The sequence below is a fragment of the Mesoplodon densirostris genome, chromosome 4, assembly GCF_025265405.1.
Source record: "Mesoplodon densirostris isolate mMesDen1 chromosome 4, mMesDen1 primary haplotype, whole genome shotgun sequence".
In the NCBI taxonomy this organism is placed as follows: Eukaryota; Metazoa; Chordata; class Mammalia; order Artiodactyla; family Ziphiidae; genus Mesoplodon; species Mesoplodon densirostris.
Window position 1 is genome coordinate 149,743,272 of NC_082664.1, and position 26,003 is coordinate 149,769,274.

The following is a 26,003-nucleotide window of genomic DNA, read 5'->3' on the forward strand; positions in this document are numbered from 1 at the left end:
GAGGATGTGCTAAGACCTGTCAGTGTCTCAAACAGGAAGCTCTCAGAACCTAGATTCAGGCTGACGGCAAGCTAGACCCTCAGGATCAGTTTTTCCTTTAAGTATGTAGATATATACAGTCCTGTGGGACTCTAAGTGTAACCCCTGATGCCCACCAGCATCAGAAGATTTGGAGGGGTCCCCTGGGTGGCAGCTGCTGAAATCAGGGCCCCAAATGAGTGTGTAAGTTCCTTTTCTGGTGAGCTGGTGCGAGGCGGAGGGAGAGTGCCAAGGGGTGCTACATTCTACAGCCTACATTCCTTGAAAGCAGCTCCATAGGCCACTAAATGTGAGCCAGACCTGAAGCCAGCCCCTCAGGCCAAAGCTCCAGGACAAGCAAAGAGACCTCCTTCATAGAAAGACTGGGGGTGTGTTTCAGTCTGTTGTCTGTGCAATGCCCTGGCAGTGGTAGCCTGCCAAGAACTACCTCTCTGATTGCCACAGTCCTGTGGGACCCAGGAATGCAAGCCACCACCCCCTGCCTCCTCCCTACCCTCCCACCCCTCCATCCCACCGCTAACCCTACACCTACCCCTTCCAACCCTGGCCAACAGAGCCACCAGATCAAGGAGCATCCCTTGCATGGCAGCCACAAAAACCAGGGTACCAGATACAAATGAACTAACTTACAAAACAGAAACAGAGTCACAGACTTAGAGAATGAACTTATGGTTAGCCTGGGGAAAGTGTGGTTGGGGGGAGGGATAGATGGGGAGTTTGGGATTGACATGTACACACTGCTATATTTAAAATGGACAACACACAAGGACCTACTACTGTATAGCACAGGAAACTCTGCTCAGTATTCTTTAATAAACTAAATGGGAGAAGAATTTGAAAAAGGATACACGTGTATGTATAACTGAATCACTTTGCCGTACACCTGAAACTATCACAACATTGTGAATCAAATATACTCCAATATAAAATAAAAATAAAAATAAAAACAGGATACCAGAGGTAAAAACCAGGGCACTGGATGCACGTATAGCTTGCCTGCAGGAAACACTGGTACCCGGAGCATGGCAGAGGGTGAGCATGAAGACAGCTCCCACCCTCAGAGGTCTCTGCGAGGGATCACAGCCCCAAGATGCATGTTTAATCAGAAGCCTGCCCCTCGGGCGCAGTCATGGTGCTTAGCTAATAGGCCTCCTTCACAGAAAGCAGGACCTGGGTCTGTGGCCTCTTGCTGTGCCCTGGGGGGTGGTACCTGTTTAAGAACTCTTTCTCCATTGGCCACAATCCTGTGGGACCCACAAGTATAAGCCCCATTGGCCACCAGAGCCATGTGATACAGAGGTGTCCCCTGACAGCAATCACAAAAATCAGGGTGCCAGATAGGAGTATGAGCTCTTTTCTGGGTGACACCAATTATTACGGTCTCAAGGGACTAGGAACACGGGCTCCCCTGTCCTCCAGAGGCATCCGCAGGTGTCAGCCACAAAAATCAGGGCAGACTTGTGTAAAAGCTCTCTTCTGGGAGATTCTAAAGCTCTGGAGCACAGCAGAGGGAGAGCATGACAATGGCGCCCACCGGCCCTCATCCCCGGAGTGTTCCTGCAGGCTCCTAGGAGTATGTGTAAAATTCGATGCCTGCCTCTCAGGCTGCAACATACTTATAAGAATTTATCTTGCAGGTCTGCTCCTCCTCTTATTTTCCCTGTTTCAATGAATGGCACCACCCTCTATCTGCATGTCATCCTTAAATCCTTTTTCTCCTTCACTCCCGCATAGAACATCAGTCACCAAATCCTACTGATTTTTCTTCTTTAATGTTTACTAAGTGAATCTATTCTCTCCAGATCCCTCACTCCCACCATTGTTTCAGCACCCTTTGCGTCTCACCTCAATTGCTTCCATAACCACCTAAGTGGTCCTACTGACCCTTGCCTCCCTCGTCCCCGTTTTACATCTCATCCAGAACGATGTTTCTGAAGCAGCAATCTGATAGTTTTAACCACTGCTTAAAAGAATGAAACTATTTCCTATTTCCTTTAGGATAAATGCCACCAAACTCCTTACTGTGGATAATAAATTTTCATTTTATGGGTACTTGCTGACCTCTGTAGTCATCTCTCCTCACTCCTACTCCATGTACTTTAAGCTCCATTCATAAAAAAACAATTTATGATTCCCCAAATGCACTATATTTTCCTTCATGTTGTGCCTTTTTGCACGCTGTTCCCTCTAGCTAAAACTCTCTCACCGCCACATCCACCCCCTTCACCTGACGTGTTTCTACTTGTCCTAAAGTATTAGCTTATATGTGGGAATCTTTCCCCTCTCTCCAGTCTGCATTAAATACAGCTTTTACGTGCCAGTGGCATCCAGTATTTAGTTTATCATAAGCCCCCATGTCCTTTTATTGCAATCATCTGTTTCCCTCCAAAGGAGGGAATTAAAATTTAAAAATTAAGGCTGGGACTTCTCAGGGAGCTTGGAGAAGGCACTCGAGAATCAGACAGGTTAAGCCTACCCCATTTGTTGACAATCTTCCATCTTAAGATCCTAGAAGACCACAAAATTAAGGCTTCTAAAATCAAGTTTCTTAAGGAAACTTAGTTCACATATCCTTAGCACCAGCATAAAGTCTCACATATAATAAGCACTTTGTAAACATTTTTTTTTTTTTTTTTTTGCGGTACACGGGCCTCTCACTTTTGTGGCCTCTCCCGCTGCAGAGCACAGGCTCCGGACGCGCAGGCTCAGCGGCCATGGCTCACGGGCCCAGCCGCTCCATGGCATGTGGGATCCTCCCGGCCCGGGGCATGAACCCATGTGCCCTGCATCGGCAGGCGGACTCTCAACCACTGCGCCACCAGGGAAGCCCTGTAAACATTTTTGAATGAGTGAAATAATGGTAATGGTTTATTTCATCTCAAAATATAAGATATACAGTCAAAGCTGTACTCAAAGGAAAATTAATAACTTTAAATACTTTAATTTTTTAAAAATCCAATTAAAATTGAATATTAGCTCAAAGGTTTAGAAATTTCCATGTGAGTTAGAAACAGAAGGAAATTTCTTTGATTTGACAACAGCTAACAGAAAACAAAAGCAAACAACATGCTTAAGGATGAAACATTAGTAATGTTCCCTTTAAAGCTGGAAACAAGACAAATTTGCCTGCTGTAACATGATTCAGCATTGTTCTAGAGACATTAGCTAATACAATGCAATAGTTAATAGAAATTATAGGTATAAATATAGGAAAAAAGAGATAAAATTGTCATTACATATAAGTGATGTGATTGTTTACCTTTAAAAAACAAAATCATTTGAAAACTATTCAAAATAATAAACTTTAGTAAGATGATTATATACAAGATAAAGACGCAAGTGTTCATTGCTTTCCTAATTGTCAGGAATCAACAACTATAAAATATATTTTAAAAGAGCCTGCTTACTATGGCCATAAAAAGTATAAGGTGCCTAGGAATAAATCTATCAAGAAATATACAAGACCTACCTACATTGTGGTTAAAAGGTCAGTTCTGGAGTAAACTACGTGGGTGTGAATCTCAGATCCAACGTTTACTAGCTGTTGACCTTAGGAAAGTTTAACCTCTCCATGTGTTTATATTTGTAGAAGAAACTACAAAACTATATATATGCACTTGTGATTAGCACTTCTCTGTGTATTTAGGTTCTGAGCTAGTTTTGACTTGACCAGCTTCCTCAGCTGTAAGACAGAGCTAACAAGGACTGCTTCCCAGGAGGTGGGAATAACCGTGAGAAGGTGTCTCAGTGTTGATGGAGCATGTGTTTTGCCTCTTGTAAGGTGCATTGCAGATGTCATGACTAGAGCGATGGCCTCTCTTTCTTGTCAGAAAGCCTTGCCATGTCTACCATAGCCTCTCTAGCCAGAGCACTGCAGGAAGGAAGGACATCCTCAAAACCAGTAACCCTGCTGGGTCACCGGAGGCTGCCCCAGCTCTTATGAACAAAATGAGGTTCCTCTTAGTTTCACGTCCCAGAGCCCAGCAAACTGCTAAGACTTCTCAAGATGTGGGGGAAGAAATTCTTTCAATTCCTCATGCTCCTCTCTGTGTCCAGAGATGTTGCTTATAGTCTGCTCACCCCTACGTTGACCCAAACTTAAAATGCAACACTTCTTTTTGTTCCCTGAAATTATCCTCTTTCACAAAAGCATGGATGAACAAAATCTACTTCCCTAAAGATTTTGTATTCCTCCTGAAGGGAGGAACAGTGCACTGCATTTTGCACAGCGAACCACTTAAACATCCATATTCGACATTTTTGTTTCCAAAAGGCTTCTTTGTGACAACCCACTGCTAGGATTTCTCTCTGTGTCTCTGCCTCCACATTCATCTGGCTTCATCAGCTCCTCTTTTCCAACCACTCTCCCGTTACCCCCACTCAACTTCAAATTTCTCTCCCTTCCCAATACAAAGCAAGCTCACCCTCTTTGGCTCCTATTCCTTGACTTATATACATAAACCAACCCGTGCTCAGTAGACGAAAGCCCTATGCTTCAGCAGCATCCCCCACCTGCCATAGAGGAGCTATAGAAATAGAAAGAGCCATTTTTCCTATTATATGTGATTAAACCCATTTCCTGACTTGTGGTCAAAATGCTAAATGGTATTTGCATATGGCCCTGTGGCCCTATTCTTAAAGGAATTTGCCTTTGTCATATTTGTTTTTCTTCCAAAGGTGTCCCTCAACCTAATGTAACTTGGTTGAAGAAAGGAGGATCTCTGAGTGACAATATTTCCTTGCTTTTCAATGGATCCCTGTTGTTGCAGAATGTTTCCCTTGAAAGTGAAGGAACCTATGTCTGTACAGCCACCAATGCTCTTGGAAAGGCGATGGCAACATCCATCCTCCACTTGCTGGGTAAGCGTCAAATTCTTGTTGTCCTTCAAGTGCTTCCTATAATAGGTACAAAGTAGGACCTGGTTTTGTTGATTCTGGGGTCGAGGAGTAAACAAGTGGACATTAAATGGTTTTAACTATTGCTGCACTGCCCACTTACAAACGAGCACTAAATCTAATACTCTGTCTTACCAGTTCTTCTCTTAGAAGGTTGTGACTTTCTTGCTGCTGCTTCTCTGCCTAAGAACCTACATTGGGATATAAACTTTCTGCCCAGAATCAAGATCCTTCATATTCTGCCTTTACATCTACTTAATTCTTTTCCCTGACCTCCATTGTAAGCTAGCACTAAACTCTGTTCTAGGCAACATGGTTTCCTGCCCTGTGTTCCAAACCCCCCTCCACACACATACCCCATGCTGCTTCCCTGGAAGTGTGGCTTCCATTCATATTGCTTACCCAGGAAAAGTGCTTATTGCACTCATGCTGCTCACTGCCTTTATCATGTTGCCCCAATACCTCCCATCCTGTAGGGCCAACTGAATTCCTATTTCCCGTGTGAATCCTTCTCTGATTTTTTTGGACCTCTCCTTTCTGTGGTCTCACCCCTTGGTCCCTAAGTCCTAACACACATTGGTCTCCAGTTGTTTCCTCTTTCATTTATGTCTCCTCAGCTAAATTGTGGGTCCCTTAATGGTACAGACCATGTCTAATGTTTCTTTTGCAGTCCTAAGAATATAATAGAGTATGAGGCACACAGTAGGTGCTCAACAAATACTAATCAATTTGAGTCTTAAGACACCTTGTAGTGGGGTCAGTATTGTAATTTGGGGAAGGTCATTGCAGTGAGCCCCCGGCACAGGGTGATAAGCTGGCTTCTTCTGCTGCTGTCTGTCAGGCATAAGATCTGGAGCTCACGGAAGTCTTGTCACCAGAATGAGCTTTAACTTGCAGGGGTTTGAGGACTCAATAAATAATACTTCTCTTTCCCCCCCAGAGTTTGGAAGTGATTGAGAGTTAATCACAGAAGTCAGTTAGACTGACATTAGGGATCATTTATTATTGTCCTTTGTCTCTCCAGCACCTAACACAGGTTTAAGTATTAAGTAAGTGTTTCATAAATGAGTAAAACCAGGTCACTGGCAGAACTGGTATGAGATTATAGAATCCACTGCCAAACTAAGAGGATGATGGAAAGAGCTGTCTCCATGGCTTTTCTTGTTGGCAGTTAGAGGAGCCCAGAGACATAAATAGATGGGGGTTTGGAATAGGTGTCATGCACAAAGCACTTTGATGTTCATGAACTCTTTAGATATTTACAGTAGCACAGTGTTGGGGTCAGTAATCTTTTATCCCGTTGTATAAATTGAGGAAACCTGCTACTCATTGAAAGTTTGTACTAGAGGACTTCCCTGGTGGCGCAGTGCTTAAGAATCTGCCTGCCAATGCAGGGGACATGGGTTCGATCTCTGGTCCGGGAAGATCCTGTATGCCGCAGAGCAACTAAGCCCGTGAGCCACAACTACTAAGCCCACATGCCACAACTACTGAAGCCCGTGTGCCTAGAGCCTGTGCTCCACAAAAATAGAGGCCATCGCCATGAGAAGCCCGCGCACCACAACGAAGAGTAGCCCCCACTCGCTACAACTAGAGAAAGCCCGTGCACGAAGACCCAACACAGCCAAAAATAAATGAATAAAGAAATGAATAAATAAATAAACTTATTTTAAAAAAAGAAAAAAAAGTTTTTACTAGAGCCCAAATATATAGTCATCTCTTTCAGTGTTCTCCATACTGCCCTCCTTGACTCTCAGTTCTGATCAGAAAGGCACTGGTGTACCTCCATGTGGCCCTTCCCAAAGAGCCTCTGTGGTCCTCTAGGATCTTAATATGGAAGATTGTCAACAAATGGGGTAGCTTAACCTGTCTGATTCTTGAGTGCCTTCCCTAAGCTCCCTGAGAAGTCCCAGCCTTATTCCTTGCCTCTCCCCCTCTCCACTCATGAGTCTGTGTGGGTGTCTCAGTTCTGCCCTGCACGCCTCTTCTCTCAGAAGTCTCTCCAGTCAAGCAGCTCGTGACTTTCGTCACATGACTGAGGAATCAAGAATGTCTTACATCACACAATACACAGCATTCCTCTACAATCCTTCTGCTCTTACACTCATGCACTCCTCACCATGTGAGGTCCCCTATAAAACATCACCCCTTCTTCTGTTCCCAAAGCTGTCTGGAGGGGAAGAGCCCTATAAGCCCCAGCTGCTTCCTCCAGTCCCTTTTGGAATTCTAGTGGATGTATTTTTTCCTACCTTGTTAGTTAGGCTATAAACCCCCAAAACATGCAGAGATGCTACATGTTAGCGTAGTTAATAACTCTAACTAAGCCCCCGTGGCACTCTGCACACCCAGCCCCACACGTAGCTCCCAGACCTGTGTAAGCCTGAGTGTCCTGAGACAGAGCATTCTATTGCAAAGGAATTATTTCCCAGGAGTTGTCATCTTTCACAACACCCAAGATGGCACAAGAATTAGATAACTGCTAATTGGTAAACAAGGGTTCCTTTTTTTTTTCTCAGAACAAAGACAGTCAGGCAGTAAACTTCTATTTCCTAAGGACCATAAACAGCATATGCTCCAGGCATCCACACCGAAACCAACAGTAATGGGCCAACAAGAGAATCCCTACCTTCAGGTCTGGGATTTGGGCTTTTGGGGGGGATTTGCTGGTGGTAAGGCATGTGCTAAGAAAAGGACTTAGTTAAAAGACCCTCCATGTTTTGCACTTTGCAATAAGTAAAATTATTCCTAGGCATCCAGCCAGCTTTTCCCTTCCCCCTCAACCTTCTGGGGTTCAACTTTTTCCTTCCATATTGAACGTTTCTTAAAAAAATTCACTCCTGAGGAAGCCCACAGAGGTCATATACCAAATCTGCATCATTATTTGTGGTAATGCAGACATTGGTTTTCCAGTTGCAAAACAATTGCTAACTTGGTAAAGATTAACAGAGGGAAGATTTGCTAAGAACTATGCAATCAATTCTTTCATTTGTCTTCTTTCACAAATATTTTTTTCCGCACATACATATCAGTTCTTGGTCACAAGAACCTAATCTGGGTATTTCCAGCTTGCAAAACTCTTTAGGAGGCCAAGGGAGAGAGGTAGAATTAAGAAAATCAGAAATACTTATGAGAATAAGGTGTAACTTTGTGGGTGTATTCATACAATGAAATATTATTCAGCAATAAAAATAAAAGAATGAATGACTGATATACAGGACAATATGGGTATATCTCAAAAACATTATGTTAATCAAAAAAAGCCAAACACACAAGAGTATGTATCGTATGAAGTCCAAGAACAGATAGTACTGATGTATATTAACAGAAGTGAAGAAGTAGTTGCCTGGAGGAGAGGGAAATTGATTTAAAAAGAGGCAGGAGGAAATTTTAGGGGTGATGAAATGTTATATACCTTGCTGTGGATCACGGTTATGTAAGTGCATACAATTGTGAAAACTCACAAAACCACATTCCTGATATCTGAGCATTTTACTGTATATGAATTATACCTCAGTAAAAAAATACATATTTTTTTAAAGAAATGCACGTGTGTCCTGCCTTGAATCATCAAGGTGTCTTTGTGAAATGTGGCAGACTAGAAAGAGTTAGATTTGGAGACAGACACACTGGGCTCCAATCCAGCTGAAGGACCCTGGGAAAGTCACTTAGCTTTTTTAAGTGTCCACCTCAGCAAGTAAAACTAATCTAATTCACAACATGGCCATAAGGATTAAATGGAAAATTGATGTTAACGTGTTTAACTCAATACCTATCACCTGGAAAATTCTCAATAAACTTAGCTATTTTTAAAATTTGTTTTAAATAAACTGTAATCCTGGGCGGGGCAACTAAAAATATATTCTCTTCTCCTTTGCAAATGATACCATATGCAACTTAGGACAAATATTCCAAAATCAAAAGGAAAATGGGGAAAACAACTACGTTAGAGAAATCAGTCCCTCTGTGAGGGAGCCTGTGGACAAAGCTGGTAGCTATCAATTACTTGTGATTATTACAAAAAATCTGGCACTTTCTGTGGTCATACACAAATGTGTCATCATCGTGTCCTACCTCATCTTTCTACCATGTGTCAAAAGTGAAGGGAAAGGCTGCTTGGAAGGGGGATTAAAGAAAAAACCGCTATAATTATTGGAGGGGGTCAGCTTCAACGTTTCTAAAGGAAACTTCCATTTTCACCTTTCCAGATGTTTCCAGAGCAAATTATGTATGCAGTTTCAGGAATAATCTGAAGTTTAGATTCAGAATTAATGGAAAAGTAAGAATGGAATTGAAATGCAACTTTAACATTTCTGCCTAATCCCTGCTCCCTGCTAAACATCTTTCATTTCTCAGCCTGATCCACTTTGGAGAAATAGAACCCATTAGGGCATCCCCTGCGAGACCCTCCACTCTTGTCCTGTTGGCTCTGCTTGGAGAGTCCTGAGGAGCCAGCGCACTGCACAGGATACCTCCGCCTTCTCTCTGGGCTTTTTCTGGCAGATCCAGCTGGTGTGCAGTAGCCCCTCACCCAGGCTGTGGTCCAAGGGCCCCATTCTGGCTGCCATTCCCACCAGTTATTACAATAAGCTAGTTGAGGGAAAAGAGATTTAAAGGACTCCCTTGCACTGTATGATGGCTTATTCTCTGTGTGGTACTCAGAGCACCAGACAGGCAGGTAACCAGAAAACAGCTGGCGGTGGTCTTTGGCCGGGTTGTCTCCAGCCCATCATCATTTCTCATCTGTCATGACATTCATTTCCTTTCCATAGAGACTTTCTGGGAGCTTGGTAGCTGGACACATTGTTCTGCCACTTGCGGCCACTTGGGAGCCCGAGTTCAGAGACCCCAGTGTGTAATGGCCAACGGGCAGGAAGTGAGTGAGGCCTTCTGTGAGCACCTCCAGAAGCCGCTGGCTAGGTTCCAGCCCTGTAACATCTGGGACTGCCCCTCGAGGTATGTGTAGTCATCTCATCAGTACCAGGTTTTGGCTTGTTTTAAAATGCCCAGTCATTTGGATTTAATAACTCGACCACTATGATTTGTTTAGCATGTACCATACAAGGCACTCTGCTAAGTGCTTTATGTGGATCACTTCACAGTCACGTATGAGGTCGATGTCGTTCATTTTCTATTTTACAGATGGAACAACTCCCCTAGGCCGCACAGTTACAAGGGCCAGAATTCAAATTGAGATAGTCTGATTTCACAGCATCTGATCTTAATTGCTACCCAGATCTGTTTCATGCACTCACAATGTACCTTAAGAGCACAGTGAAGCTGATTTCATGGGTTTACCCAGGAGATAAGGCAGTGGGCAAGATCATGAGAGGCACTAGCTAAAAGCACAGTTCCTTAGACTCTACGTCCAGGGGTACTGCCATAAATAACCTTTCTGTGTCACAGACAACACAAATCAATGGTTTTAAAAATGTCCAAAGTCAAACTCATGATCTCCACCAAATCTGATCTGTCCCCAGTGTTCCAGATCACATTGACAACATCCTAAACTCCCCCTTTCCTCTCACTTCCATCCGTTCTTGTCAATTCCCACTGTTACCAATGGAGTCCAAGCCATCATCATTCCTCACTAGGACCACTCCTGGAGCCTCCTGAGTTTTGTCTCCTCTCTAGAGTGCCTTGTCCACTCTATAAGAATCATCTTTGAAAACACAAACTCATGGGACTTCCCTGGCAGTCCAGTGGTTAAGACTTTGCCTTCCAATGCAAGGGGTGTGGGTTCAATCCCTGGTCGGGGAGCTAAGGTCCTACATGCCTTGCGGCCCAAAAACAAAAACATAAAACTGAAGCAGGGCTTCCCTGGTGGTGCAGTGGTTGAGAGTCCGCCTGCCGATGCAGGTGACGTGGGTTCGTGCCGCGGTCCAGGAGGATCCCACATGCTGCGGAGCGGCTGGGCCCGTGAGCCATGGCCGCTGAGCCTGCGCATCCTGTGCTCCCCAGCGAGAGAGGCCACAACGGTGAGAGGCCCGCATACCGCAAAAAAAAAAAAAAAAAAACCAAAAAAAAACCCAAGCAATATTGTAACAGATTCAATAAAGGCTTTAAAAATGGTTCACATCAAAAAAAAAAAACCTTAAAAAAAAACCCTAAATACAAACTCATCATGATGCTCCTCACTTGAAAAGGGAACCCTCTTGCACTGTTGGTGAGAATGTAAATTGATACAGCCACTATGGAGAACAGTATGGAGGTTCCTTAAAAAACTAACAATAGAACTACCATATGACCCAGCAATCCCACTACAGGACATATACCCTGAGAAAACCATAGTTCAAAAAGAGTCCTGTACCACAATGTTCATTGCAGCTCTATTTACAATAGCCAGAACATGGAAGCAACCTAAGTGTCCATCAACAGGTGAATGGATAAAGAAGATGTGGCACCTATATACAATGGAATATTACTCAGCCATAAAAAGAGACGAAATTGAGTTATTTGTAGTGAAGTGGATGGACCTAGAGTCTGTCATACAGAGTGAAGTAAGTCAGAAAGAGAAAAACAAATACCATATGCTAACACATATATATGGAATCTAAACAAAAAGCAAAAAAATGGATCTGAAGAAACTATGGGTAGGACAGGAATAAAGACGCGGACTTAAAGAATAGATTTGAGGACACGAAGAGGGGGAAGGGTAAGCTGGGACGAACTGAGAGAGTGGCAAAAACATATATACACTACCAAATGTACAACAGATATCGAGTAGGAAGCAGCCGCATAGCACAGGGAGATCAGCTCGGTGCTTTGTGACCACCAAGAGGGGTGGGATATGGAGTGTGGGAGAGAGACGCAAGAGGGAGGAGATATGGGGATATATGTATACGTATAGCTGATTCACTTTGTTATAAAGCAGAAACTAACACAGCATTGTAAAGCAGTTATACTCCAATAAAGATGTTAAAAAAAAAAAAACAACTTCCATGCCTTCCCATTGTTCTTAGGACAAAGGTCAAAGTTCCTGGCATAGGGACTGGGTCTATCTTGTTCATTTTGTCCCCCAATGTCTAAAATAATGCCTTGCATATAGTAAGGGCCCAGTACCTATTTCCTGCCTGACCGAATAGGTGAGTGAAACAATAAAAGTCCCTGCGTCGCGGCTTCCCTGGTGGCACAGTGGTTGAGAGTCTGCCTGCCGATGCTGGGGACACGGGTTTGTGCCCCAGTCCGGGAAGATCCCACATGCCACGGAGCGGCTGGGCCCGTGAGCCATGGCCGCTGAGCCTGCATGTCCGGAGCCTGTGCTCCACAACGGTAGAGGCCACAACAGTGAGAGGCCCGCACACCGCAAAAAAAAAAAAAAAAAAAAAACAGTCCCTGTGTGCTTGGGTCTCAGGCAGCCTTTCTGCCTCATTACTGTGTCTCCCAGCCTGGTTTTTGGATCTCCATCCACAATAGTCTTTTTCGTCACTTCGATATACCGTTCTGCTTCCTGACTCAGGGCATTTGCACATACTGCTTCCTCTCTTTTCACTTAGTTATTACTATTCATCTACTTTCAGGGAAACCTTCTAGTCCCCAAACTAACCCAGACCCTATGCTATATGCTTTTCTATTTCCGTGTCATTCTTCTACACAGCTCTTACCACAATCTGCCTGTCTTGCCCACGTACTGGACCATCAGTTCTATGAGAGCAAATCCACAGCTGGTGTGTTTAACAAGTTATCCCCAGCACTCAGCACCGTGATTGCCCCATTTCACACTCTCTAAAAATATTTGTTAAAAGAATGAATGAATGATTGAATAGCATAGTCCCTAGCAGATAATTGACCAATGATGCCGTTGACTGAAAACAATGCACAACCTAAAATTTGAGAGGTCTGTTTTATTCGATGGACGTTCTGAGGACTTCAAGCTTGGGACATAGCATCGCAGATAATGCTGAGGAACTGTTCTGAAGTGGCAAGGAGGGGATTGGGGAACCACGATATATAGGAGTTTTTGCAACAAAAGACAAGGTAGTTGGAACATCAAAAGATTATTGTTAATTAAAGAAAACCAGCTATCTCAAGTTAAGGAATTTAGCACCTTTGTACGGGAAGATGCAAGAGTCTGGGCTTACCAAAATCATTCCTTTGATGTGCACCTCCACTATCTGGGGCCAGTGTCTTTTGCTTTCTCATCCTGAGTCTCCTCGGGGTGGTGCACCATCAGGGCAGCCATATGTGATGGCTTGATGGCTGCAACATCCTTTGTTTACTGACATGGCAGGCAATATTTTAGTTCAAAATGCCAAAATTCACAGTAAAAACAAACAAAAAAACAAACGAAGACAAAAACCAAACAGTACTAGTACTTACTGAGCACAAACCTGCACTATTATCAACCTCATTTTACTGAGGAGGAATCGGAAGTGTACATAATGCTGTACAGCTCACTGCTCTGTGCAAATGCCCACCCCGGATCCATGATCTGTGCCTTGGTGGAGAAGTGGGAGGTATGGTCACACCGTGAAACAAAAGAGATGCCTCGGAACACGTTCTCAGAAGAGCCGTGGATACCGTAGTCACCTTGACCTGTCTTCCAGTGCCGTAGGCACCTTGACTCTGGCGTGAGCTCTTCCTATCCTTCAAAGGAAGAGCTTGTGCAAGAGTCATCTGTCCCTCAGGAAGCAGCAAACTGATGCTAGAATAACGAGGAGGAACTTGATCCAGAAATCTGCTTTATGTCAATTCTTGATTCGCACAAAGTGAGAATTCACATTGGGAAATTTATCCTTATTTATTAAGTCTCTCAAGCTTTTAACCACTCCTAGAGAAAACAGAGTCATACACTTTCATACCTAGAAGAAACAGTAGAGATCATCTAACCCTAGATCCCTCTACATCAGGGGTCCTTCACATTTCAGTGCCACGGATCCCTCCGTAGTCTAGAGAAGCCTATGGCTCCCTTCTCAAACAAGGGTTTTAAATCTATAAAAATAAAACATACTTGATTACAAAGGAAGCCAATTAATTATATTGAAGTACAGTTACTGAAGTAGTTTTAAATGTGTGATGTAGTAGTAAATTTGCTTCTCTATTAACACACTAAATTGTAGGATCTGCTAGTACAATTGATTTTGAAATGGTGATGAATGTAATTGCTGTTGTGGATGCCTGCCACAATTTTCATGGCATGTGAAAACAGCTGTGATTTCTATTGGTAACAAAATCACAGGTATTGCTACTACTAATATATGTTGTGGCCTGCATTTTTACAATTGAAGGCAATACTCAATTGCCGTTAGAGCTTAGTGACAACGAGGATGTAATCCTTTTCCCATGCAAGTCCGTGGTTCCCTTGGAGAACCATGGGGCTCAGGTTAGGAACCCCTACTCTGCAGCATCCTGGTGGCAGCTCGAACATCTTGAGTGACAGTGCACTCAATATCTCCAAGGTGTCCAGGTCCTAGTTCAGTCTCCTATAATCATTATGAACTTTAGGGTCAGGTAAATCTAGAAGCAGTCCCAGCTTTGTTGGCATGTTAGTTATGTGACCATAGCTATTTAACCCTGTGGACATCGCTGTCTTCATTGCAAGAATGGGAACAAGATGACAATTACATTAGAAAACATGCAAATGTCTCAGAGCACAAGGAGCACATAGGTGATTTAGCAATATTTTCTTCCCTTTGGTTTCAGTGAGTTGAAATGCACCTTTTTGAAGTTTCCGCCTAATTTTGCCTAGCTCTACTCTTTGAAGCCACACAAGTCATGGCTCCTTACATACTTGAAGATGGCTCTATCCCACCCCTATGCTGGTTGTCTACGTGGTGATTCTGTTGCTTCTCTGAGTAAAAGAAAATCTGAGCATATGGCTGGGAGTTATCTGTGCTGCTGCCCATTCCCAGAGAGACGTGTGAGGGCCCTGAAACAGTCATCATGTTAGGATCGATTTTTCCTTTGGAAGGCACTTCCTGTAGGATCTGTCCTACCCGTCCTTACTAATACGCTCCTGAGTATTTGTTCTTAGGTGGTTCACGGGCACGTGGTCAGAGTGCTCTGTGTCTTGCGGTGAAGGATTCCGCAGTCGGCAAGTGGCCTGTAAGCGCACGAGAGCCAATGGGACTGTGCAGGTGATGCCTCCGAGAGCATGTGCCCCCAGAGAGAGGCCTCTGGGAAGAAGACCCTGCTCCACTCACCCGTGTGTTCAAGGGCTTATTGAACCAGGGAACCAGGTAACGGTGACAAATCTAGTGTTTTGAAAGTATGATCATCTAGTACAATCATCCACTCCCTGTGGTGAAAGCCATGCATCAAAAAAATAAAATTAAGAGACTTTCCTGGTGGTCCAGTGGTTAAGACTTTGCCTTCCAGTGCAAGGGGTGTGGGTTCGATCCCTAGTCAGGGACTAAGATGCCATAAGCCTCGCGGCCAAAAAACCAAAACATGATACCTAAGCAATATTGTAAAAAATTCAATAAAGACTTGTAACGTGGTCCACATCACAAAAATAAAATGAAATAAATACATGAATCAGGGCCCCTCTGCACAGGGGAAGAGTAGAGCCCAACTGCTGCATGACAGTCATGAAACTCAGCTGCACAGGGACCTAACCACACCGCGCACAGGCTGGTTCATGGGACCTTCTTATCCTTTTATGGGCCTCTCTGTTGTAATTAACACAGGCCACAGGGATCCCAAGTTCCCCTCGGCCCTTCTGAAAATGTTCGGTAATGTTAGTGCAGGAAGGTATTTAACACTTTCTGCATTTCTGCCCTGCAGTGCAGCAGTTGTTGCTGTTGGGAGACATTGTGCTCTCTTAGGTCATTTGTCCCTTTAGTTGTTTTGATTAACTCCACCTACTACATGGCTACACACTTGTCTAACTGGAAAATGCACAGCCCCAATTCTGTGCAGGGACGATGCAAAGCAGAGTGTGATACCTCTTTCTGGAGTTTTTAGGAAAACAAATCACTGGAGGTATAGAAAGACTTTCCTTATCTGATGTCAGAGCGTGCCGCAAAGCTGTTGTAAGTAAAATAGTGCAGCATTAGTACAGGAATAGATGTGAGTCATGGAATATAATTAGAGTACAGAAACAGACCCATGTAAAATGAGTTTAAATTTCAAAGGCAGCTCATCATAGAGGAAACAAAAGTTCAATACAAATAAATAGTATAAAACTACAAAAAGTTTTTTTTCCAGACATTAAAGATCTAAATAAATGAAAAGACATCCTGTATTTATGGATCAAAAGACTTAATATTATTCAGATGACAGCACTCCCCAAGTTGATCTAAAGATTCAACACAATCCCTTTCAAAATCCCAGGTTCTTTGCAGAAATTGACAAGCTGATCCCAAAATTCATATGGAAATATAAAGGAGCCAGAATAGCCAAAACAATCTAGAAAAAGAACAAAGTTGGAGGGCTCAGACTTCTCAGTTTCAAAACTTACTACAAAACTGTAATAATCAAGACAGTGTGGTACTAGCATAGCAGAGACACATAGATTGATGAAATAGAATTGAAAGCATGGAGATAAATCCATGTATCTATGCCAACTGATTTTCTGCAAAAGTGCCAAGACCATTCAATGGGGAAAGAATAATCTCCTCAACAAATGGTGCAGGACAGCTGAATAGCCACATACAAAAGAATGAACTTGGATTCCTAGCCTACAACATATACAAAAAAATTAAGTCAAAATTTATCAGAGACCTAAATTTAAGAGCTGAAACAATAAAGCTCCTGGAAGAAAATGCAGCCATAAATCTTCATGCTTTGGATTAGGAGATGGTTTCTTATATATGACACCAAAACATAAGCTACAACAACAACAAAAATAAATTGGACCACATCAAAATTAAAAACTTTTTTTTGCTACGAAGGACATGATCAAGAAAGTGGACAGCCCACAGAATGGGAGAAAATATTTAAAAATCATATATATGAGGAGGAGCTTCAAGGTGGTGGAAGAGTAAGACGTGGAGATCACCTTCCTCCCCACAGATATATCAGAAATACATCTACATGTGGAACAACACCTACCGAGCACCTACTAAACACTGGCAGAAGGCCTCAGACCTCCCAAAAGGCGAGAAACTCCCCACGTACATGGGTAGGGCAAAAGAAAAAAGAAAAAACAGAGACAAAAGAATAGGGACAGGACCTGCACCAGTGAGAGGGAGCTGTGAAGGAGGAAAGCTTTCTACATACTAGGAGGCCCCTTGGCGGACGGAGACTGCAGGTGGCAGAGGGGGGAGCTTCGGAGCCACAGAGGAGAGTGCAGCAACAGGGGTGCCAAGAGCAAAGCAGAGAGATACCCGCACAGAGGATCGGTGCGAACCAGCACTCACCAGCCCGAGAGGCTTGTCTGCTCACCCGCCGGTGCGTGTTGGGGCTGGGAGCTGAGGCTCAGGCTTTGGAGGTCGAATCCCAGGGAGAGCACTGTGGTTGGCTGTGTGAACATAGCCTGAAGGGGCTAGTGCTCCACAGCTAGCCGGGAGGGAGTCCGGGGAAAAGTCTGGACCTGCTGAAGACTCAAGAGACTTTTTCTTGCTTCTTTGTTTCCTGGTGCGTGAGGAGAGGGGATTAAGAGCGCCACTTAAATGAGCTACAGAGACGGGTGTGAGCCGCGGCTATCAGCGCAGACCCCAGAGATGGGCATGAGACGCTAAGGATGCTGCTGCTGCCACCAAGAAACCTGTGAGCAAGCACAGGTCACTACCCACACTTCCCCTCCCGGGATCCTGTGCAGCCCGCCATTGCCAAGGTCCTGTGATCCAGGGACAACTTCCCCGGGAGAACGCACGGCACACTTCAGGCGAGTGCAACATCACGCTGGCCTCTGCCGCAGCAGGCTTGCCTCGCATCCATACTCCTCCCTCCCCCCAGCCTGAGTGAGCCAGAGCCCCTGAATCAGCAGCTCCTTTAACCCTATCCTGTCTGAGTGAAGAATAGATGCCCTCCGGTGACCTACACGCAGAGGCGGGGCCAAATCCAAAGCGGAATCCCAGGAGCTGTGCAAACAAAGGAGAGAAAGGGAAATTTCTCCCAGCAGCCTCAGGAGCCGAGGATTAAATCTCCACAATCAACCTGATGTACCCTGCATCTGTGGAATACCTGAACAGAAAACAAATCATCCCAAATTGAGGAGGTGGACTTTGGGAGCAGTTATATATATATATATATATATATATACACATATCCCTTTTTCTCTTTTAGTGAGTGTATATGTGTATGCTTCTCTGTGTGATTTTGTTTGTATAGCTTTGCTTTTACCATTTGTCCTAGGGTTCTGTCTGTCCTTTTTTTTTTTTTTGCGGTATGCGGGCCTCTCACTGTTGTGGCCTCTCCCGTTGGGGAGCACAGGCTCCGGATGCGCAGGCTCAGCGGCCATGGCTCATGGGCCCAGCCGCTCCGCAGCATATGGGATCCTCCTGGACCGGGGCATGAACCCATATCCCCTGCATCGGCAGGTGGACTCTCAACCACTGTGCCACCAGGGAGGCCCTGTCCTTTTTTTTTTTCAACGTAAAAAATGTTTTTTCTTAATAATTATTTTTTATATTAAGAACTTTAGTTTATTTTACATTATTTTATTTTATCTTCTTCTTTCTTTTTTTTTTCTCCATTTTATTCTGAGCCATGTGGAGCACAGGCTCTTGGTGCTCCAGCCAGGCGTTAGGGCTATGCCACTGAGAAGGGAGAGCCAGTTCAGGGCACTGGTCCGCAAGAGACCTCCCAGCTCCACATAATATCAAATGGCAAAAATCTCCCAAAGATCTCCATCTCAATGCCAAGACCCAGCTCCACTCAACGACCAGCAAGTTACAGTGCAGGACACCCTATACCAAACAACTAGCAATACAGTAACACAACCCCATCCATTAGCACAGAGGCTGCCTAAAATCATAATAAGGCCACAAACACCCCAAAACACACCACCAGACATGGATGTGCCCACCAGAAAGACAAGATCCAGCCTCATCCACCAGAACACAGGCATTAGTCCCCTCCACCAGGAAGCCTACCCAATCCATGGAACCAACTGTAGCCACTGGGGAGAGACACCAAAAACAACGGGAACTACGAACCTGCAGTCTGTGAAAAGGAGACCCCAAGCATAGTAAGTTAAGCAAAATGAGAAGACAGAGAAACACACAGCAGATGAAGGAGCAAGGCAAAAACCCACCAGACCTAACAAATAAAGAGGAAATAGGCAGTCTACCTGAAAAAGAATTCAGAATGATAGTAAACATGATCCAAAATCTTGTAAATAGAATGGAGAAAATACATGAAACGTTTAGCAAGGACCTAGAAGAACTAAAGAGCAAACAAACAGTGATGAACAACCCAATAAATGAAATAAAAAATTCTCTAGAGGGGATCAGTAGCAGAATAACTAAGGCAGAAGAACGGATAAGTGACCTGGAAGATAAAACAGTGGAATTAACTACTGAAGAGCAGAATAAAGAAAAAAGAATGAAAAGAATTGAGGACAGTCTCAGAGACCTCTGGGACAGCATTAAAGGCACCAACATTCGAATTATAGGGGTCCCAGAAGAAGAAGAGAAAAAGAAAGGGACTGAGAAAATATTTGAAGGGATTATCGTTGAAAACTTCCCTAATATGGGAAAGGAAATAGTTAATCAAGTCCAGAGAGCACAGAGAGTCCCATACAGGATAAATCCATGGAGAAACATGCCAAGACACATATTAATCAAACTATCAAAAATTAAATACAAAGAACAAATATTAAAAGCAGCACGGGAAAAACAAAAAATAACACATAAGGGAATCCCCATAAGGCTAACAGCTGATCTTTCAGCAGAAACTCTGCAATCCAGAAGGGAGTGGCAGGACATATTTAAAGTGATGAAAGGGAAAAACCTAAAACCAAGATTACTCTACCCAGCAAGGATCTCATTCAGATTCGACGGAGAAATTAAAAGCTTTAGAGACAAGCAAAAGCTAAGCGAATTCAGCACCACCAATCCAGCTTTACAACAAACACTAAAGGAACTTCTCTAGGCAGGAAACACAAGAGAAGGAAAAGACCTACAATAATAAACCCAAAACAATTATGAAAATGGTAATAGGAACATAAATATCGATAATTACCTTAAATGTAAATGGATTAAATCCTTCAACCAAAAGACAGAGACTGGCTGAATGGATACAAAAACAAGACCTGTATATATGCTGTCTACAAGAGACCCACTTCAGACCTAGGGACCCATACAGACTGAAAGTGAGGGGATGGAAAAAGATATTCCATGCAAATGGAAATCAAAAGAAAGCTGGAGTAGCAATTCTCATATCAGACAAAATAGACTTTAAAACAAAGACTATTACAAGAGACAAAGAAGGACACTACATAATGATCAAGGGATCAATCCAAGAAGATGATATACGAATTGTAAATATTTATGCCCCCAACACAGGAGCACCTCAATACATAAGGCAAATACTAACAGTCATAAAGGGGGAAATCGACAGTAACACAATCATAGTAGGGGACATTAACACCCCACTTTCACCAATGGACATATCAGCCAAAACAAAAATAAATAAGGAAACAGAAGCTTTAAATGATACATTAAACCAGATGGACTTAATTGATATTTATAGGACATTCCATCCAAAAACAACAGAATACACATTTTCCTCGGGTGCTCATGGAACATCCTCCAGGATAGATCATATCTTGGGTCACAAATCAAGCCTTGGTAAATTTAAGAAAATTGAAATTGTATCAAGTATCTTTTCCGACCACAACGTTATGAGACTAGATATCAATTACAGGAAAAAATCTGTAAGGAATACAAACACATGGAGGCTAAACAACACACTACTTAATAACCAAGAGAGCACTGAAGAAATCAAAGAGGAAATCAAAAAATACCTAGAAACAAATGACAATGAAAACACAATGACCCAAAACCTATGGGATGCAGCAAAAGCAGTTCTAAGACGGAAGTTTATAGCTATAGAAGCCTACCTTACGAAACAAGAAACATCTCAAATAAACAACCTAACCTTACACCTAAAGCAATTAGAGAAAGAAGAACAAAAAAACCCCAAAGTTAGCAGAAGGAAACAAATCATAAAGATCAGATCAGAAATAAATGAAACAGAAATGAAGGAAATGATAGCAAAGATCAATAAAACTAAAAGGTGGTTCTTTGAGAAGAAACAAAATTGATAAACCATTAGCCAGACTTATCAAGAAAAAAAAGGGAGAAGACTCAAATCAATAGAATTAGAAATGAAAAAGGATAAATAACTGACACTGCAGAAATACAAAGGATGATGAAAGATTACTACCAGCAACTATATGACAATAAAATGGACAACCTGGAAGAAATGGACAAATTCTTAGAAATGCACAACCTTCTGAGACTAAACCAGGAAGAAATAGAAAATATGAACAGACCAATCACAAGCACTGAAATTGAAACTGTGATAAAAAATCTTCCAAGAAACAAAAGCCCAGGACCAGATGGCTTCACAGGCAAATTCTATCAAACATTTAGAGAAGAGCTAACACCTATCCTTCTCCAACTCTTCCAAAATATAGCAGAGGGAGGAGCACTCCCAAACTCATTCTACAAGGCCAACATCACTCTGATACCAAAGCCAGACAAAGATGTCACAAAGAAAGAAAACTACAGGCCAATATCACTGATGAACATAGATCCAAAAATCCTCAACAAAATACTAGCAAACACAATCCAACAGCGCATTGAAAGGATCATACACCATGATCAAGTGGGGTTTATTCCAGGAATGCAAGGATTCTTCAATATACGCAAATCAATCAACGTGATACACCATATTAACAAATTGAAGGAGAAAAACCATATGATTAGAACAGTCCCTAACACCCTACACAAAAATAAACTCAAAATGGATTAAAGACCTAAAGGTAAGGCCAGACACCATCAAACTCTTAGAGGAAAACATAGGCAGAACACTCTATGACATAAATCACAGCAAGATCCTTTTTGACCCACCTCCTAGAGAAATGGAAATAAAAACAAAAATAAACAAATGGGACCTAATGAAAGTTAAAAGATTTTGCACAGCAAATGAAACCATAAACAAGATGAAAAGACAACCCTCAGGATGGGAGAAAATATTTGCAAATGAAGCAACTGACAAAGGATTAATCTCCAAAACATGTAAGCAACTCATGCAGCTCAACATCAAAAAAACAAACAACCCAATCCAAAAATGGGCAGAAGACCTAAATAGACATTTCTCCAAAGAAGATATACAGATTGCCAACAGACACATGAAAGAATTCTCAACACCATTAATCATTACAGAAATGCAAATCAAAACTACAATGAGATATTATCTCACACCAGTCAGAATGGCCATCATCAAAAAATCTACAAACAATAAATGCTGGATAGGGTGTGGGGAAAAGGGAACCATCTTGCACTGTTGGTGGGAATGTAAAATGATACAGTCACTGTGGAGAACAGTATGGACATTCCTTAAAAAACTAAAAATAGAACTACCATACGACCCAGTAATCCCACTACTGGGCATATACCCTGAGAAAACCATAATTCAAAAAGAGTCATGTACCAAAATGCTCAATGCAGCTCTATTTACAATAGCCAGGACATGGAAGCAACCTAAGTGTCCATCAACAGATGAATGGATAAAGAAGATGTGGCACATATATACAATGGAATATTACTCAGTCATAAAAAGGAGCAGAACTGAGTTATTTGTAGTGAGGTGGATGGACCTAGAGACTGTCATACAGAGTGAAGTAAGTCAGAAAGAGAAAAACAGATACTGTATGCTAACACATATATATGGAATCCAAAAAAAATAAAGGAATAAAGAAAATGGTCAGAAGAACCTAGGGGCAAGATGGGAATAAAGATGCAGACCTACTAGAGAACGGACTTGAGGATATGGGGAGGGGGAAGCGTAAGCTGGGACAAAGAGAGTGGCATGGACATATATACACTACCAAACGTAAAACAGATAGCTAGTGGGAAGCAGCTGCATAGCACAGGGAGATCAGCTCAGTGCTTTGTGACCACCTAGAGTGGTGGGATAGGGAGGGTGGGAGGGAGGGAGATACAAGAGGGAAGATATATGGGGACATATGTATATGTATAACTGATTCACTTTGTTATAAAGCAGAAAACAACACACCATTGTAAAGCCATTGTACTCCAATAAAAATGTTTAAAAAATCATATATATGAAAGGGAACTTGTTTCTAAAATATATAAAGAACACTCAAACTCAATAATAAAAACACAAATAAACTAATTAAAATATTGAAAAGGATCTGAATAGACATTTCTCCAATAAAGACTTACAGATGGCCAATAAGAACAGGAGAAGATACTTAGCATCATTACTCATTAGGGAAATGTTAATCACAAAGAGAGATAGTAGTAAGTGTTGATGAGGACATGGAGAAATTGGAACCTTAATACTTTGCAAGCGGGAATGTAAAATGGTCTAGCCACTTTGGAAAACAGTCTGACAGTTCTTCAAAACGTTAAATGTATGGGTTACCATATGACCCAGTAATTCTACTCTTAGGTATGTACCGAAGAGAAACGAAAACAGGTTCACACAAAAACTTGTACATGAATGTTTATAGCAGCATTATTTATAAGAACCAAAAACTGGGAATAACTCAGCAGCATTATTTATAAGAACCAAAAACTGGGAATAACTCATATCAAACCCATAATAAAACTCCAAAAATTGGAAATAACGGACAGATAGATAAATGTGGTGTATTTGTACAATGGAATATCATCTGACCATTGAAAAGAATAAAGTACTAATATGTATTACAAGGTGATGAACCTTAAAGACATTATGGTAAGGGAGGGAAGGCAGACACAAAAGACCACATATTGTATGATTCTATTTATATGAAGTGTCTACGATAGGTAAATCTTTAGAGAAAAAAGTAGCTGAACAGTTGTCTAGGCCTGAGGGGGAGAGGCCATGGGAGGAATTGGGAGTAGATGCTAAAGGGTACAGGGTTTCTTTTGGGGACGGTGATAAAGTCTTAAAATTGATTGTGGTGATGGTTGCACAACTCTAAAAACCATTAAATTGTATACGTTAAACTTGTACAGTATGTGAATTATATCACAATAATGTTGTTAGGAAAAAAAAAAGATTGTATGAGGGAAATTGGTCAACTAATGTAAGAAAAACAAGTAAAATGAGAGCCCAAACTCACAGCATACATCAGAATAAGTTCTGACTTGATTAAAGTGCTCAGTGTAAAAGTAATTAAACTGGACTAGAACTATCAGGACGGGAAAGACCTTTTCAAGCATAAAACAAATTACAAGAAAAATTAATAGATGTTATGAGTACAGAAAAACTTAAGAACTGCATGTCAAAATATTTTTTTTTCTGTAATTGAACTCACCTCAACACATAGCCTTCATTTTTGCTCTGAGCAGGAAAACCCAAACTTGCCCACGGCTTATGGTTTTAAGCATAGTCATTTCTGAACCTAAGCCTGGTCAATTACAGATCGGCCCTGTGCCTTCCCCTTCTGCCCAGAGGTGGTCTAAGTTTCTGGGGGAAAAGAGGAGGAAAGGAAACTTCTGGCTCTGAAGGAGGGCTGTCTGGTCCTTAGAGCTGGGCTTCCATCCTCCTTAACTTCCCTCGGGGACAGCTGATCCCCTGTAGCTAGTCATCAGCAATGCCGCTGCAGCACATGGTTTTGGAACCCCAGCATGCATGAGCTCACGATGTTGTTTATACTGCATTGTGCTTTTGTTCCAGTGTCCTGGACGTTGCCTGGGTCGCGCTGTGAGGATGCAGCAGCAGCAGCAGCATCGTATAATTTGTCAACACCCCAACCGTTCTGAGTCCGGCTGTGATGACAGGAGGTACCGGCCCCGCCCTAGGGCAGCACACAACCTCTGCCACCTCAGTAGTGACTATGACCGCCTAAAAGGGGCATCATCTGTCCTCTATACCACCTCTCATAATGGACAGTTCCTACTAAATTATGATTTCTCATGGTGCCATCCTCAATAGTATGTATTATACCAAAATACTCATTAACATGTACTATTTATCATCACAAATTATTTGGATGTTCAACATATAGAGACATCCCAAAGAGAAAGGAAAAAGTAGCACTGAGAATAGACAGGTATTTTTCCCTCTATGTACAAAGTTGATGAAGCCTAATAATATTTCATTTAGGCTTACAGATTAAATCGGTAACCTAGTGTTTTCTATGAACTACATTATTCCTTTGTTTAGAAAGTGTTTGATTAGGACGTTGGCACAGAATAATGTCCACCGTTATTAGTAGAGAATAAAATTTACTTTAGCAGAGAATAAAATGAACTTTTATCTTGTTAAGGGGCTTACACAAGACAAAAATGCTTCCCTCTTTTATAAAAGTCTGAGCTGATAGATGATTTAGGGGTAGAAGAACTTTGTTCCCTGAGGTCATTTAGAGGTCACCCAGACCCCTCCCGTCTGGCGACTCCACCACCCCAGAGCAGCGTGCTCCAGCCAGAGAAAGTGAGGGGAAAGCCAAGAGGGCACACTAATGGGGAAATTTGGAGTTCTACCACTCTCTTCTTGTGTAACCTTGGACTACCTAACTCCTAGTCTGCACAATGGGGTATTATTGTCGGTGTGAAATTATGCTAGTTTTGTTTTTAATTGAAGTAGAGTTCATTTACAATGTTGTGTTAATTTCTGCTGTACAGCAAAGTGATTCAGTTATACACATATAGACATTCTTTTTTTTAAATAGTCTTTTCCATTATGGCTTATCAGAGAATACTGAATATAGTTCTCTGTGCTATACAGTAGGACCTTACTGTCTATCCATTATATATAAAAACTTACATCTGCTCACCCCAGCCTTACACTCCATCCCTCCCCCAACCTCCTCCCCCTTGGCAACCACCCGTCTATTCTCTTATGTCCGTGATTCTGTTTCTGTTTCAAAGACAGGTTCATTTGTGTCATGTTTTAGATTCCACACATAAGTGATATCGTATGGTATTTGTCTTTCTCTTTCTGACTTACTTCACTTAGTATGATAATCTCTAGTTGCATCCATGTTGCTGCAAATGGCATGA

At 42.3% G+C, this 26,003-nt stretch overlaps 1 protein-coding gene across 1 annotated transcript in view; it reads left to right on the forward strand.

The window, feature by feature from the left end:
• The window catches only part of ADAMTSL3 (ADAMTS like 3), a 377,697-nt gene that overhangs the window by 344,674 nt on the left and 7,020 nt on the right, over window positions 1–26,003 (forward strand). The window contains 6 exon segments of the mRNA XM_060097479.1: window positions 4,717–4,899; window positions 7,452–7,514; window positions 7,517–7,567; window positions 9,705–9,888; window positions 14,906–15,110; window positions 24,679–24,785. Of these exon segments, the coding sequence (XP_059953462.1) occupies window positions 4,717–4,899; window positions 7,452–7,514; window positions 7,517–7,567; window positions 9,705–9,888; window positions 14,906–15,110; window positions 24,679–24,785 (793 nt within the window).